This window comes from Humulus lupulus, chromosome 6 (genome assembly GCF_963169125.1).
Source record: "Humulus lupulus chromosome 6, drHumLupu1.1, whole genome shotgun sequence".
NCBI lineage: Eukaryota > Viridiplantae > Streptophyta > Magnoliopsida > Rosales > Cannabaceae > Humulus > Humulus lupulus.
Window position 1 is genome coordinate 182,269,216 of NC_084798.1, and position 16,620 is coordinate 182,285,835.

Here is a 16,620-nt window from a genome sequence, read left to right on the forward strand (position 1 = left end):
TTTGTTAAGGTAAGCTTTCGCTCGGACTCAAAAGTTGGGAAATTTTTAGAAAGGGTTAATTTGTGGGTTATTTCTTTATCGAACTAAACTTCTACAGTTTGTGTGTTTTGTTAGTGCTTTAGATCGCGTAGAACTTACTTCCAAAGCAAAAGTCATTCGTTTCATAAAAAAATATGGTTTTTATCTCTTTTTTTTCTTCTCTTTTCGCTAATAATGTCATAACATGGACATTTAGTTATGGTTAGAAATAAGGAGAACGAATGGATGTATATAATACCTGGTTAATTTGTGATTCTTTAGTTTATTTTGTTTGGGATGCTAGCATCACAATGTTATTATCCTGAATTGCTTCAAATGCTAGTATTGCCGCGATATTGTATAGAATGCTTCCATGGGTAATGGGTTTTTCAAGTTTATTCTTTTGATTTCGTTGTTCATGGCATTAGCTGAAAACTTAGTTAGGTTTGGGTATGGTTTAAATGAGGATGATGGATTTGATGAATAATTTTTTAGTGTTAATTTTCAATTGGTAAGTTAGGAAGACAAAACAGAGTTTGTTCTTTCATTTAGTCAATTTATTTTGTTTTGGACGCTTGTATTACAGTGGTATTGCGAATATTACATGCATGATATTATGTTCTTTTTAATGATTTGTACTTATATTTTGAAGATGGTAGAGTACTGCAGTGGTATTACATATATTTCTTCTATGTGTATTATGTATGCAAAATATTACAGTGGTTTATTATCTTGGTATAGACATTGTATTTAATTAATTAAAAGTTGTGATAAAATATAGGTTCGTACAAATAAATATTGTGCTAACTTTGTATTATGTTACCATTGTTGATTTGTACTTAAATATTAATAGGGTAAAGTAATTTGATGAGTATACATTATATTTTACATTTTAATAAAGGTTATTTGAAGTTTGTGATTTTTTTTTTTTGTTATAGGAATTGTGTTTCACAAATTGGAAATGGTGATTAAATATAGGACAGTACCAATAAATCAGAGACAACTTATTTACAGGGCTCAATGTATAAATATTTTCCAGATACGTGTAACATTGAACAACCTAATTTGTTTTAGATACATGCCTGAGCGATGCCTTCATGTCAGTGGTAATGTCATATGCATGTATTGTAGCATTTTTTTGGAAGAATTTGTATTGTATACCTATTTGGTACATTAGTGTAACATTGATCATCCACGTCTGTTTTGGATGCATACCTGAACAATTTTGTCCTTTCAGTATTAATATCTATTTGATAATTTTGAATGTTTGATGGCAGATATGTCTCCTTAAAAATGGAAGGAATCCGGCAAGGATGGAGGTGTCGGTGAGCCTATATCGAAACGAACTGGAACAACTGATAAACAAAATAAGAAAGTTGTACATTCTGAAGTAACATGCACCGACTCTTGATCCACATTCTATGGCAATGTTGTTATCGCATCTAGAAAACTCTGCACAACAAATGTTTAAAGGGTCAACTAGTAAAAGTCATGAAGATTCAAAGAAATTGACTGTGGAAGTAGAGAAGAGGAAAGTTGAGACAGATGTGAACAAATCCATTGACGAGGGTGACAACAAGCAAGTTCAGTGTCGGTGTTCGCATGAGAAGCTAAAAATGTTAGGGTCGGTGCTCTTAAAGCATGTGAAAATACATTTTATTGATTTAAATAAAAGTACATTTTTATTATATTTGACTATTGTAATTATTGTTTGAATCAATTATATAACAATATGAAGAAAATTTCATATTCATTCATGAGAATTTGATCTTGTATTAGTACGAGATAATTAAGAACATATATCATGAATAAAATAGTCAGTAACATATTAAAGTAAGGAATATTTAATGCATGGTTACTAGTGCGGATTACTAAGCATACGAGATGCTAGTGATCTAGATTCAGATTATTGATGTAGATAGACATCTTGGTAAATGTACTGTATATAAGAGAGATTATATATGATATGACCGATATGAATTAATTATCTTTATAAACTTACCGTTTGCCATAAAGATTTAATTCTTATCATAATAGATAATCATTTGTAGATTCATCTAAATCTTGAGTAGTCGTGAACTCTTGTTTGTGCTTATTGGATCTTTTGATTCACTCATTAATGTTACTTAGTATAATGAGGCTAATGACTTTTGTTTTGGAGATTCAATATCATGAATGGTTGGGAACATGATTTACAATAATGGAATCCACTCTTTCCTAACGGATCGAATATTGGTTCCCTTAAGGGTTAGTTCTGGAACTGAATAGTTATTGAGCTCAAATCTATAATTTGATTATAGATTAATATTCGCTAGTGAATTAATGGTACTTAAGGATCAAGAGGTGATTAGAAAGGGTAAAGCGATAATTTTGACCAGCTCTAATTAACAAACAAATAAATGGAGGACAGAAGTATTGGTATTAAAAGTATAAATCAGATATACGCAGCGGAGAAATTTGGGTTTTGAAAAATTTATTAATACCAGCTAGGATCATACATATATAGATATATTAAATCACATGCAAATAGATTAGAGATTACCTCTTGAAGCCTATCAAGTATCCACGAATCTTTTTGTATAAATCAACAATCTTCCAATCCAGATTCTAAAAGCTCACACCTTGATCTTCCAGTCCAATCATCAAACACACAAGGACGTGTGTGGGCACGTAGGATTCAAAATGTTGATTTATGACTCTCTAGATGTACTCAACACATGAGATCTAGAGATGTTTGATAGAGAGAAGATATATTGGATGGTTTATCAGGTTTTGGAAAAACTATCGCTTTCTTTTTCAGAGAGAGAGAGTCTGACAATCTATGAAAACTAATTCTTGAAAAGTATTGCTTATTTTCAGGTTTATAAAGATAATTAACTATTTTAATTAATATTTATTTTATTAAAATAAAACTAATTAATTACAACTTAATTTATTATTTAATTTAAATTAGATTTAAAAATAAATAATTAAATAAAAAATTATTTGAAATTCAAAATTCAAATCCACAGATAGGAAATCTTTGTGTGTGGTGCCACACTCACTGTATGGTGTATGTTGACCACACCATTAGGGTTATCCCTAATTTTCACATTTGTTTATTTAATTAATTATAAGACAATATATTTATCCCAAAATAAATATCAGTTAATTTTAAATTAACTTTATCTTAAAATATCAGTTTTAAATAAATAAATAAATATTTTATTCTAAATAAGATAATTATCAATCTCTCTTTATATTAATCCAAACATGATTAATAATTATTTTAATCTATAATTTTTTTAAAATAAAAACTATATAGTTAAATAATTAATTAATTCGTAATTAATCGATTGCCCATAATTATCTCATAATTATTTCTTTACCCTGGAAAATTAATTCATTTGTAATTAAGCATTCTTTCTACAAATCTTTCTTTTGACATCCTTACCATTGACAGTGTAGGACAGAGGTGATTTGAGAACCATGTCAAATTATTAATTAATTAAACTTTGTTCATCCATAATCTTATTTATTAAACTATTAATTATTAATTAATAAGCCAAATTATTTACAAAGCTCCAATAAGCCAAATTATTAATTAAACTTTGTTCATCCATAATCTTATTTATTAATTACATGATTACTTCACTATAAATATGAAATTGCACTTTAAGTATTTATAGAATTATATTTACAGAGTTTTCTCTTGTAGTCTATTGATATAATCAATAAATGTAGTTCTGTCCTCCATTTATTGGTTCATTAATTAGAGCTGGTCAAGATTACCGTTTTACCCTTCTAATTACCTCTTGATCCTTAAGTAGCATTAATTCACTAGCGAATAATAAATCTATAATCATATTATAGATTTGAGCTCAATAACTTTGTTCAAGAATTAACCCTCAAGGGAACCAATATTCGATCCGTTAGGAAAGTATGAATTTCATTATTGTAAATCATGTTCCCAGCAATTCATGATATTGAATCTCCAAAACAAAAGTCATTAGCCTCATTATACTAAGAAACTTTAACGAGTAAATCAAAAGATTCAATAAACACAAACAGGAATTCTTGAGTGCTAAGAGTTTAGACTGATCTATAAATGATCATCTATTATGATAAAAATTAAATCTTGAGGTCAAACGACAAGTTTATAAAGATAGTTAATTATCATTGATCATGTCATATATAATATCTATTATATACAACACATTTACTAAGATGTCTATCTACATCAGTAATCCGAATGTAAATCACTCACAACTCGTATGCTTAGTAAACCGCACTAGTAAACATTCATTAAATATTTCTTAATTTAATATGTTACAGACTATTTTATTCATTCTATATGATCTTAATTCTCTCGTACTAATACAAGATCATATTCTCGTGAAAGAATAATGAATTTTCTTGATATTATTATATAATTAACTCAAACATTAATTATAACATTCAAATATAATAAAATTGTGCTTTTATTTAAATCAATAAAATGTCTTTACATGCTTTTAGGGCATTAATTCTAACAAGAACTACATTTATTGATTATATCAATGGACTACAGAAGAAAACTCTGTAAATATAATTATATAAATACTTATAGTGCAATTCCATATTTATAGTGGAGTAATCATGGAATTAATAAATAATATTATTATATTAAAGAGTTTAATTAATAATCTGGTTTATTGGAGGTTCGTATTATAGGTCTATGGTCCCCAAATAACATCTGTCCTACACTGTCAATAGTAATGATGTCAAAGAAAGATTTGTAGAGAGAAAGACTCAATTGTAAAGGAATTAATTTTTCAGGACAAGGAAATATAAAGTATATGTTAAAATAAATATTAATCATGTTTGGATTAATATAGAGAGAGATTAATAATTATCTTATTTATAATAAGATATTTATTTATTTAAAATCTATATTTGAAGATAAAGTTAATTTTGAATTGACTGATATTTAATTTGGGATAAATATATTATCTTAAATATTAATTAAATAAAAAAAATGAGAATATTAGAGATAACCCTAACGTGGCTCACAACACTCACTGTATAGTGAGTGTGTGTGGCGCCACTCAGAGATCGAAATATCCCTGAGATTTGAATTTTGAATTAATTTATTTATTCAATTATATTTAATTATTATTTTTAAATATAATTTAAATTAAATAATTAAATAGATGTAACTGATCATTTTTATTTTTAAAATAAAGATTAATTAAATTAGTTATTTATCTTTATAAACCTCAAAAGAAACGATACTTTTAAAAAGTTGAATCAAGCAATTAACTATCAGACTCTCTCTCAAGAAAAGAAACGATATAATTTCTTAAACATGAAATTCTAATTTCAATAGCTTCTCTCTTCTCAAATCTTTCTAGATGTCATGTGTTGAGTACATCTAGAGAGTCTAAATCAACCTTTTAAATCCTACGTACCCACACACGTCTTTGTGTGTTTGAGGATTGGTCTGGAAGATCAAGGTGTGAGTTTTCAGAATAAGGATAGGAAGATCGTTTATTTATACAAAAAGATTTGTGGACTCTTGATAGGCTACAAGAGGTAATATCTAATCTATTTGTGTTTGATTTAATATATCTATATATGTACGATCCTGGCTGGTATTAATAATTTTTTTAAAAGATCCATTCCGCTACGTATCTTGATTTATCATATTTAATACCAACACTTTGAACCCTCAAGGACAAGTTGAGTTTGATCTTGCTCTTGGGGGTAGTTATGGTAATGGAGAGTAAGAGCTCTCTCCAAAAATGAATAGTTAATGTCTTGTTCCTCTCCTCTCCGTGTTACATTTCGATTTGAATATTTATAGCCACAGAGATGTGAAGGGCTGATTGTGGCTCATTGTTTCCTGATCAGGCTAACTTTCAGTACACTTGGCTAGAGACATGTTTATGTCTCACCAAAAATGGTAATCCGACGTGTCCAATTCATTTAATCGCTCACTCTGGTGCGGACCACCGGCGAGGCCCACCAGCGAGTGACAAGGACCCTTGGTGACCGGCGACCACGATCAACGAATGGTGACTAGTGGCCGGTGAGGGCCTCGGGGACCAGCTATGGCTAATGACAACTTTAGCTGACCCTTGTGATGTGTGTTGGTCCAACTTGTGCGTCTGGCTAGGGCGATTGGCTAGAGCCATTTTCTTCTTACAATTGGTGTTGGCGATGCCATATGGGGATCATTTGGCTTCACGTGATGGGAGAAGTAGGCTGGCTTTGGTGGACCATGTCTCTTCTTAAGTATTGGAGAAGTGGCGAGGACCACTCCTCATGACGGCTAGTGGTAACTGTTGTGTCCTGACACTCTATCTTGACACGTCATCGCTTCGCGGGCCGCCACGTGGAAGTGTCGAATTGTGGGTATAATAATTATAACGAAGATATTTTTTTAATTAATTCTCTAATATAACATATGTATACTTAGTATTAATAAAAAATAATTAATTAAAATGGTATATTTAAAAAATAAAAATAAAAAAAACAAGCAACTAAGAAATAATTAAAGGTAACGGATGCACACCAAATTTTGAAAAGAACAAAGTATATTATCATTATAGATGGCAAAATGTAGGAGAATAAAGAAGTTTTGGTCTATTTAGTTATACACAGAGATACAATAAAATTTCTGTATAAGAATACTCTATACAAGAATAACATCTATTTTATTTAAAAAAAATTGATCCCAACTTGAGTCAGTTATAAATAGGAATAACCTTTGAATTTTAATAAGTTATACAGTTTTTAAATCTCGTATTAAAAAAAATATACATCTATGTAGTAATAATTATGTATATATAGTCAAGTGTCATTCATAGCTTCTACTCATTGTGTATGAGATTAATAATACATAAATATATGATAACAACTCTATAAATCAATGTACCAAACAACTTTACATAAATATTTTTTGAATAATAGTTATTAGAGAGTTCTTACTGTAATTGTTATTAAAGTTGATACTTTTGGGTGTTAGGAAATTTTTTTGTACCAATACTTTTATTGAGTTATAATCTTTCAATTAGAATACAATTAGTTTGGTCCCATAATTATTCTTATATAGAGGATTTTATGCCAAAAAGTAAGTTTATATGGCATCATCGCTAAACCATTGTTAAAATATCGCTAAGTTCGAAATTATGTAGATTTTAAAAATTCTAGATTTGAAAAAAAAAACCAAAAAAATCTTGTACATATGTGTTCGAAATCCACAAATTAGTATTTTAAGTCAATTTTTTCTTGGGTTTAAGTTTCAGATTTGACATTGAATCATTAGAACATAAAAAAAGAAGTTGATTGGTGCTTCAATGGTGATGGGAGACGGTGACAGCAATAGTGATGACGATGTTAATAGTGATGACAATATTGAGGTAGTGTTATACTGCCGTAAAGAGGTGGTGGTGCATGGTGGTGGTGGTGCCATCTTGGTAAACATGGTAGAGAGAGAAAGCTTGAGAGAGAGTGGAGGTTGTTTATGGGAGGGGCAGTGTAGTCAAATTTTAGAAAGAAAAAAAAGCATAATTTTGTGATGTTTAATGATGTTGGCATATTTGAAATAAATATGAAATTTCGTATTTAACAAAACTTGTAATTTATGAGTAGTTTTTGACACTAAAATAATGCAAATCTTAAAAATATTATTTCATAGAAATTTATGGAATTTTAAATTATTTTTCCATTAGTATTTTATTAATTGAAATTAGACTCTAGTATAGAAAGTTACGACTAAAACACTCGTATTGGACAAATTTTTTATTACTAAATAATGCGAATATGAAAAATATATTTCATGCAAAGTTTTGTAATTTTCAATTATTTTTCCAATTATATCTAATTCATTGAAATTAGACTCTTAGAAGTTATGACTAAAATACTGAGATGGTTTTGTGAAATTTTATAATTTCGTAGTTTTTTTTATTTTTAAAATTAAAGAAATGGTTAAAGTTAAGAGATAAAATGGTTAAACTAAAAATCCCTTAAATACACATTTTTTATACAAAAATATATATAATTTTACAACTCTAATCATTTGATCCGTCAATAAACACCCAATTTCCCGACAAAGAAAAAAAAAATACAATAAACACTGTTTTTTTTTTTACATATTTTTGGTTTTTTACACCGTAATAAAACCTCATTATATCTAAAAAATCCCTAATAATCGAAATTATAACACCTTATTTATATATATATATTTATATCATATCTAAGACCGCATACAAATAAGTGTCCTTGTGTGAATAATTTAATGTTGTTGATGAAACAAATCAACCTTCCATATTTGACTGTTTAAGAAGGTTATGTTTGGAAGTTTTCAGACTATTAAGAGCAAGTCTCATACTCATGCGTTCATCAGGGGAATCTCTAGCACAAGAGAGCCCTATCTCTATTACTCTGGTCATGCAATCGCATTGCTTTTCTGGACTTATTATAGATTCATCTTCATTTTTAGAATTCTCAGAAAATTGTAATAACTCGGAGTCTATTACATGCATCAAATTTTCTGGGAAAGCTGACTCCACCCATTTGATCAGGTTGAGCTCTCCTGTGAAACTTTCATGAGTGGGACTCATCCCTGTGAAGAGCTCCAACAACATCACTCCAAAGCTGTATGCATCTCCAGCTGTGGAGGGCTTCTGCCCTAGACCATACTCTGCAACCAGTTCAAAACTCTCTTAGTGTCAAATAAAGAAATTATCAAAGTAGTGAAAAACCTTTTAGGAAGAATACGAGTTAATGACAATAATCAATGATGTGACATTAAAAATGTGTTTTCCAATATGGCCACTTTTGTCTTCCTTTAAAGTCCATATAAAGTATAATTATTAAGTAACATAAACAGCAAAACTTGGTAGGGGTGGCATTTTAAGTTAGACACGATAACACAATTCAAACTCAACTCAAGACATGAATTGACATGATTAATTACAAAATTTTAAAAAATATATGATAAAAATGAAATAATATTTTCATAGTTTTTATAAATAATTTTCATATAAATAAAATAAAATAAAAAACATAAACTTAATGAGCTAATCTAACTTATGAATTAGGACTACTTAATAAAATTGAACTAAATTAACTAATATATTGATTATGTATTTTTTGACACACCGATCAGAATGATAATTTTTCATTTATCGGGTCATAAGTAACTTGAAACTGCCACGGTTATAGTTGGATTGATACAACTCACAAATTATCACCCCTACTTAATACTAGAAGGTGCAACAAACTAGCATATATTTACAATTATCAAGTTGCACATTTCTAAACCTGAAATCATCATCAAAATAAATTCTGTATATATAAGAATTAAAGTATATGTATCGAATCTCTAGATAAGGAGTGAGTGATCTAGTTCACTTACCAGGAGGTATGTATCCAATCGAACCCTTCAAAGTGGAGCTGATAGAAGTCTGAACTGTTTCTCTGTTCTCCATCATCAGTAACCTGGCCAGACCAAAATCTCCCATTTTGGCAGTAAAATCCTCATCCAAGAGAATGTTGCTAGGCTTTATATCACAATGTACCACTGGAACTTCACAATCGTGATGCATATAATCCAAGCCAGAAGCAACATCAATGGCCACATTCAGTCTCTCAATAAGGCTCAACAAGTCACCATTTTCTTTCCTTCTCTTTCCCTTAATCCAATCATCCAAACTCCCATTACACATGTACTCGTAAACCAAGGCAAGAAAATCCTTGTTCTTGTAGTCTATGCTGGAGCAAGATGTGACCAATCTAACAAGGTTCCGATGCCTCACGTTCCTCAAAGCCTCACACTCAGCAACAAAACTCTTTGAAGATCCAGTTCGTAGAATGTCAAGGACTTTTACTGAAGTGATAACCAACCCATCTCTTAGATTAACATACCCTTTGTAAACTGAGCCAAAGCTTCCTTTTCCCAGAAGATTGTCATCACTAAAATTCCCTGTTGATCGACGTATTTCTTCATAGGAGACCATCTGATGTTGAACTTTGTGATCTACTTCACCAAAAGCTTTGTCACCTCTAATTTTGGCTGATTTGCTTTTTCTGATATGGAGCAATAAACAAAGCACTAAACAGAATCCTATGAATATTAAGGCTGTGACAACACCAATAATAATGAACTTTATTATTCTTTTTCTAGTGGAATCTGATCTTGAATTTAGGCATGGAAATTTAAGGCAAATGTTCTTGTTCCCTTCTAAATGGACGCTAGAGAGGTTTTTGAACACTCCATCTTTGGGAACTACTCCCTCCAAGTCATTAAATGATAGGTTTAACAACTTGAGGCCTCGTAGGTTTTGGAGATCAATCGGAATGGAGCCAGAAAGTTGGTTTGATGATAAGTCAAGCATTTCAAGACCCTTGACTTCGGCTAAACCTTTTGGAACTGGACCTACAAATCTATTATTGCTCATCAAAAGATTTTCCAAGCTTTTACAACTCTTGATTGAGTTGGGAATTTCACCAGACAAAAGGTTGTGAGAAAGGTCAATTGCAACAACATTTTCTAGTTTTTCAACTTCTTGAGGCAAAGGTCCACTTAAAAGGTTTCTAGAGAGATTCAAAACAGTACTCAAGCTAGGGAGATTAAGACACTCTTTTGGAATGCTTCCATTGAGCTTATTGTTTGATAAGTCCATTGAAAGCAAACTCTGAAAATTCTCAAAACTACTTGGGACATAGCCATGTAAAGAATTTCCAGACAAATCAATGCTATTTAGCTTTTTCAACTCTCCTAAAGACCTAGGAATAGCCCCAGAAAGCTTATTATCAGCCAAACACAATTCTTGAAGCTCCTTTAACTCACCTATTTGAGTTGGAATCTCATCAGTGATCAAGTTGGAACTCAAGTTTAACAAAGTCAAACTTTTAAGTTGACCAATTGAATTGGGAATCTCGCCATGAATACGGTTGCCTCCCATATAAAGTTTTGACAAATCCTTAGAAAGGTTCCCAATGGCTTCTGGTATAACACCCTCCAAACCATTCCCATCAATAGCTAAAAACTTTAGCCGAGTACTGTTCACCAAAAAATTAAGGAAGCTCAGACCATCACCGGTGCCGTCACCGGAGCTGAGAATCTTATTGAACCCAATGTTATACATCTCAAGAAATGGCAAGTTTCCCAAACCTGGTGGGACTGGACCTTCGAGAAGGTTGTGAGCCATTCGAATGACTTGAATCCTGGTGAGGTTATGTAGAGACCCTGGAATCCTTCCTGTGAATTTATTGAAGCAGTAGTTGAAAACCAAGAGGTTCGGAAGCTTAACCCCAACATCGTACGGTATCTCGCCCCAGAGATGGTTTGCAGCTACAGCCAAATTTACTAATGAAGTGAGATTATATATCGATGGAGGGATTGTGCCAGTGAGATTGTTAATGGTGATATCGAGTTCCTTGAGGTTATGAAGACGACCCAAGTTATTGGGTATGTCTCCGCTAAGGCTATTGGTGCCTAAGTTCAAGACAGTGAGGGATGAAAGATTGCCAAAGGACTGAGGGATTCCGCCATGGAAATGATTCTGTCTGAGCTTCAAAACTTCAAGCTTTGTCAAGAGGCTAAGCTCAGGGAGTGTTCCTGAGACCTTGTTCTCAGTAAAATCAATAACTTTTAGCTCCTTCAAGTTTTTTAGGTTCGAGGGTAGGACGCCATTGATGAGATTGAAGCTCACGTTGAGAAGCCTCAGGCGAAAAAGTTTGGTTATTTCGCTGGGAATGGTTCCTATGAATCGGTTGTTTTGGAGTTGAAGAGAATTGAGGAAAGAGAGGTTACCAATATGTGGGCTTATGGACCCAGAAAGCCCCAGCCCAGAAAGATCAAGGCCCACTACGCTCTGGCCCAGTTTATTGCAAACAACACCGGTCCAGTTGCATGGGGATGATGAGGTTTGGTCCCAAGTAGAGAGAGGGTTTGGGGTAGTATGGTCAAAACTTAGAGTTGACTTGACAGAGATCAAAGCTTCTTTGTCTGTGGAGATGGTTAAGGTGGCTGGCTTAACGCCGGGAAATATGGAGTTGAGACATATGAGAATAGTTAAGAATGAAAAGTGGAGTAGAATATTGCAAGAATGGAAACCCATGTTTGCTTTGAAATGAGTAGTTAGTACCATTACATCACGCTACGGCTATCGAGTTGGTATTTATAGTGTCTGCAGCCACCCTAGAACGTGAGGCATCACTTAAGAATGAATCATATGCATAGTTTCTTTTTTCGTGTATACATGAAAAATCTCTGAAACCTATCAATTTGACCAAGTAAAAGGGTACGAATTAAGTGCGGATTAAAAAGTCCAAAGAGGAGAAGTCTCTAGGATAATAGTAAAGGTCTTAGTGGTACATGTGAAACAAAAATTTCAATAATAGACAATCATGATGTGAATAAATAAATAATTACACTGATTAAAAGAAAAAAAGAAAGGCAACAAAATACAAAACAATGTTGTTTTAGTATATGTAATTGTAATTTTTTTACAAAAAATATTAATGGTACCTTTATTGTATAAAATAATATATATTTTATTCTTAGATCATCTCTAACTACACTAGCTAAATCATCAATGTTTTGTTTAGCTAAAAAATAATTTGGGGTTAGCTATATTTTAACCATTTGACTTTTACTTTTTTGCCACTCCAAATATAGAGATCTTCTATACTAACTAAACTATATTTTATTATTATTTTATCATTGTTGTCCGCATTTTTGCCTCCAACACGTGGCAACCCCCAGTGACTGACTCGAACGTTCATAGACATCATCGGGGCATGTTATTGCCCGAGGCCTCTAGTCGAAGCAAGGGTCCTCCTAGGTGAGAATTCGCCTTTGATAGTGGGTCGTGGGTGCCTTAGTAGATTACTTCCCGAGGTTCATCCTCAGAGCTGGATGTAATGTCCTGGGTAACCAAGACAGTTACACTGTATATTTGAAATAGTGCAAAACTTGCTAATCAAGTCATTTGAATAAAAATGTGATCCTAAAGTCATAATTAGGTTAGGGTTAAAAGATTTTGATCACAAACGATTAATTTTCATTAAAATAGATGTCTGGAACATGAGATCCCAAAAACATTGTTTAAAAGACAATTTACAAACTCTCAAAAGTTATATACAATAAGTGGTCATTCTAATGGAAAAATACAAATTTTAGGCCTCTGTCCCTGTACTTTCCCTCGGCCATGGTGGACGAGTAGCTAACAATGTATACCTCGCCCCTAGAGCTCTCCAACTCATGGTTGATCCATATTACCCTTGCCTTTACCTGCACCACGTAGCACCCGTGAGCCAAGACCAAGCAAGAAAACCATAACAATAATACAGAATCAATTAATTCATAAGACAGTTAACTAGATATTCAACAAGCCATAGCCTCAAGCTAACAACAACAAACATTTATATTCAACAATTTATCTCAATCAATACACAATATTCAGGGTCGACGCCCTTAGGCCGCACCCTCTGTTTAATCCACTGACTCCGACTCGCTTAGGTTGAGTCCATTGTTTATCTAGCTAATCCTGGCTCACAATGGCCAAGCCGCGTCCTGTGCACAAATTATTAGCCCCGGCTCTCTTAGGCCGTTCATTTCATTCTCACATGGCATTATCACAATTATACAACATATGTATTCAAATACAGGGAATCTCAGTCCCAACATAGCCACACAAGGGTGCAATTTTCTTACCTTTAATTCCGAACAGAGATAATAGAATGGTCCCGAGCACGATCCTTAGTCCCGAGCCTTGGCGATAAACCTAGTCACAATGTCCAATGGGTAATTGTTAACTTCCAATCCAAATAAATACTTAGGAGACATAAACTAGCCTTTGAGACCTCAATTTCTACTAAAACGGGTAGTAGAAATTGTCCCGAGCACCTAGGTTCGAATCCCCGAGCCTTACCAATTCTAGAAACCATTCTAAGGCTAAAATCCCTAGGCGGGTTGCGACCTGGCTTAGTGGGTCGCGACTTTCCCCCAAGTCAGAGAGCAAGGACCCAAGCCAAAAGGGAGGCTGGTCGCAACTTGGCTTAGTGGGTCGCGGAGCGCCCCCATCTCAGAGAGCATACCCAGGCCAAAATGGCCACACGCGGCGCGGCGCCCTAGAACTAGGTCGTGGAGCGCCCCTTCAAGCCCATAAATTATGGGTTCTCTCCAACCTTTTCCAGCCAATTTCCCTCAAAACTCAAATTCAATGAGCCTCCCAATTAGAACCAAATCCAACCACGAGTTCAAGATTGAATCACATGCTTTAAACATAAAATTCCTAACAATTATACTAGAATCAATACCCCAATTCAGTAGCAATTCACACTCTCACTAGCACCCAAATTCAACTCAGAACCAGCTAACAAAACCAGACCATAAGCAAGCTTAATCCTCAACATAGTTTCAGCATAATTCAAAGATTAAAACTAGAGTTCTTACCTCCAATTCTAGCCTAGTTTCCCAGCAGAATCCTTGCATAATTCAACTTAATTCCTTGAATTCTCCTCTATTTTCCCAGCTTAAACTTCCAGCTTAAGGCCTAGGTTCTGCCCATTTTTCTTCCTTAACTTCCAAGGCACAAAGAGAGAAAATGAGAGAGAGAATACGTTGGAAAGAAAAAGGAGAGTTTGTGATGTTTCCAAAAGCTTAACTGACTTCTAACACTTGAGTATATCTTTAAGTTTTAAGCAAAGGACTATTTGCCCTTCTAAGTTTACTAGTCCTCAAGTTGTCCCTAGGGGTAAAATGGTCATTTTCCCCCAGTTCCCGCTAATTCCTCAAATGTTCTTACCATTAACCAATTAATCCCATCATAACCAATTAATCACCAAATACTTATTCAATAGGACCGTCTGTGACTATTTCGCCAATCCGCTCACTAGGACCGTCTCAAGCCATATGCTGCAAATATATCCACATAATAACGTGGTCTCAACAATTTATCACATATAATCACATTTATGCCCACAACGTGCCAAAATTACAAATATGCTCTTATAAGCTATAAAAGGCCCACATGCATATCTAATACTCACAAACATGCATGTCACATAGTCATTAATCATATTAATCATGCATGGCACATAATCATGCATGACACATAATCATGCATTAAACCATTAAATCACACATATACCAACTATGCCCTCCTGGCACGCTAATCAAGGCCCTTAAGCCTTATTAGTGATTTTGGGTTGTTACAACTATCCCCTCCTACTGAGAATTTCGTCCTTGAAATTTACCTGAATAACTCGGGATAGTGATCCCGCATCGCTGACTCAAGCTCCCAGGTTGCTTCCTCGACCTTGCTATTCCTCCATAACACTTTGACTACAGGAATCGTCTTGTTCCGTAGAACCTTGTCTTTCCTGTCTAAGACTTGAACTGGTTGCTCCTCATAAGACAAATCTATTTGCAGTTCTAAGTCTTCATATATCAACACATGAGTCGTATCTGAGACGTACTTTCGAAGCATAGAAATGTGGAATACGTCATGAACTCCCGACAACGATGGTGGCAGTGCCAACCTGTAGGCTACCTACTCAATCCTCTCCAGGATCTCAAAAGGTCCAATAAATCTAGGGCTCAGCTTGCCCTTTCTCCAAAACTTTCTCACCCATTGCAATGGTGAGACTCACAGAAACACGTAGTCCCCTACCTGGAACTCCACGTCCCTACGCTTAGAATCAGCGTAACTTTTCTGTCTGCTCGCGAAGCGAGCATTCGAGCTCGAATCTTCTCGATAGCCTCATTAGTCTTCTGAACCATGTCTGATCCCAAGTACTTCCTCTCACCCATCTCATCCCAATGAATGGGCGATCTACATCTCCTCCCATAGAACATCTCGTATGGAGCTACTCCAATCGTTGATTGATAACTGTTATTGTACGAAAACTCAATCAACGGGAGATACTTACTCCAAGACCCCTCGAAGTCTATTACACACGCCCTGAGCATGTGTTCCAATACCTGAATCGTCCTCTCAGACTCTCCATCAGTCTGAGGATGAAAGGTCGTACTGAACTTCAACTGAGTCCCCATAGCCTTTTGCAATCCACCCCAAAACTTGGAGGTAAGGATAGGATCCCGGTCTAATACTATAGACTTGGGAACCCCATGGAGACGTACAATCTCCCTCACGTACAGCTCCGCATACAGATCCATAGTATAGGTCGTCTTCACTGGCAGAAAGTGAGCTGACTTGGTGTATCTGTCTACTATCACCCACACCGAGTCATGCAGCCCCACTGTCCTGGGTAAACCTCCCACAAAATCCATAGTAATGTCTCCCCATTTCCACTCGAGAATACACAAAGGTTTTTGCAATCCCGCTGGCCACTGATGCTCAGCCTTCACATGCTGACATGTCAAATACCTGGCCACGTACTCTACCACATACTTCTTCATCCCAAGCCACCAATACAATATATGCAGATCCTGATACATCTTCGTGGTGCCTAGATGGAGTGACTACGTCGTATTATGGGATTCATCGAGTATCTCTCATCTAATCCTCATATCAATTGGGACACAGATCCGACCCTTATACCGTAGCAAACCAATCTCAGAAATGGAATAGTCCTTAGCCACTCCAGCTAAGACATTCTCTCTAA

At 34.2% G+C, this 16,620-nt stretch overlaps 1 protein-coding gene across 1 annotated transcript; it reads right to left on the reverse strand.

Moving 5' to 3' along the window:
* Positions 1 to 8,002: 8,002 nt before the first annotated feature.
* Positions 8,003 to 12,336, reverse strand: LOC133782783 (putative receptor-like protein kinase At3g47110). Its single transcript, XM_062222164.1, has 2 exons — positions 9,401 to 12,336; positions 8,003 to 8,683 (listed from the first exon to the last, which is right to left on the reverse strand). Exons 1-2 carry the CDS (start codon positions 12,135 to 12,137, stop codon positions 8,298 to 8,300), a joined length of 3,123 nt encoding a protein of 1,040 aa, XP_062078148.1. The 5' UTR covers positions 12,138 to 12,336; the 3' UTR covers positions 8,003 to 8,297.
* Positions 12,337 to 16,620: the final 4,284 nt, after the last annotated feature.

Bases quoted from the DNA above. Each gene is read 5' to 3' on its own strand.
- LOC133782783 (XM_062222164.1), bottom strand. From the start codon at position 12,137: ATGGTACTAACTACTCATTTCAAAGCAAACATGGGTTTCCATTCTTGC. The intron at 8,684-9,400 runs GTAAGTGAACTA...AACTGGTTGCAG, and splicing joins GATTGGATACATACCTCCTG to AGTATGGTCTAGGGCAGAAG.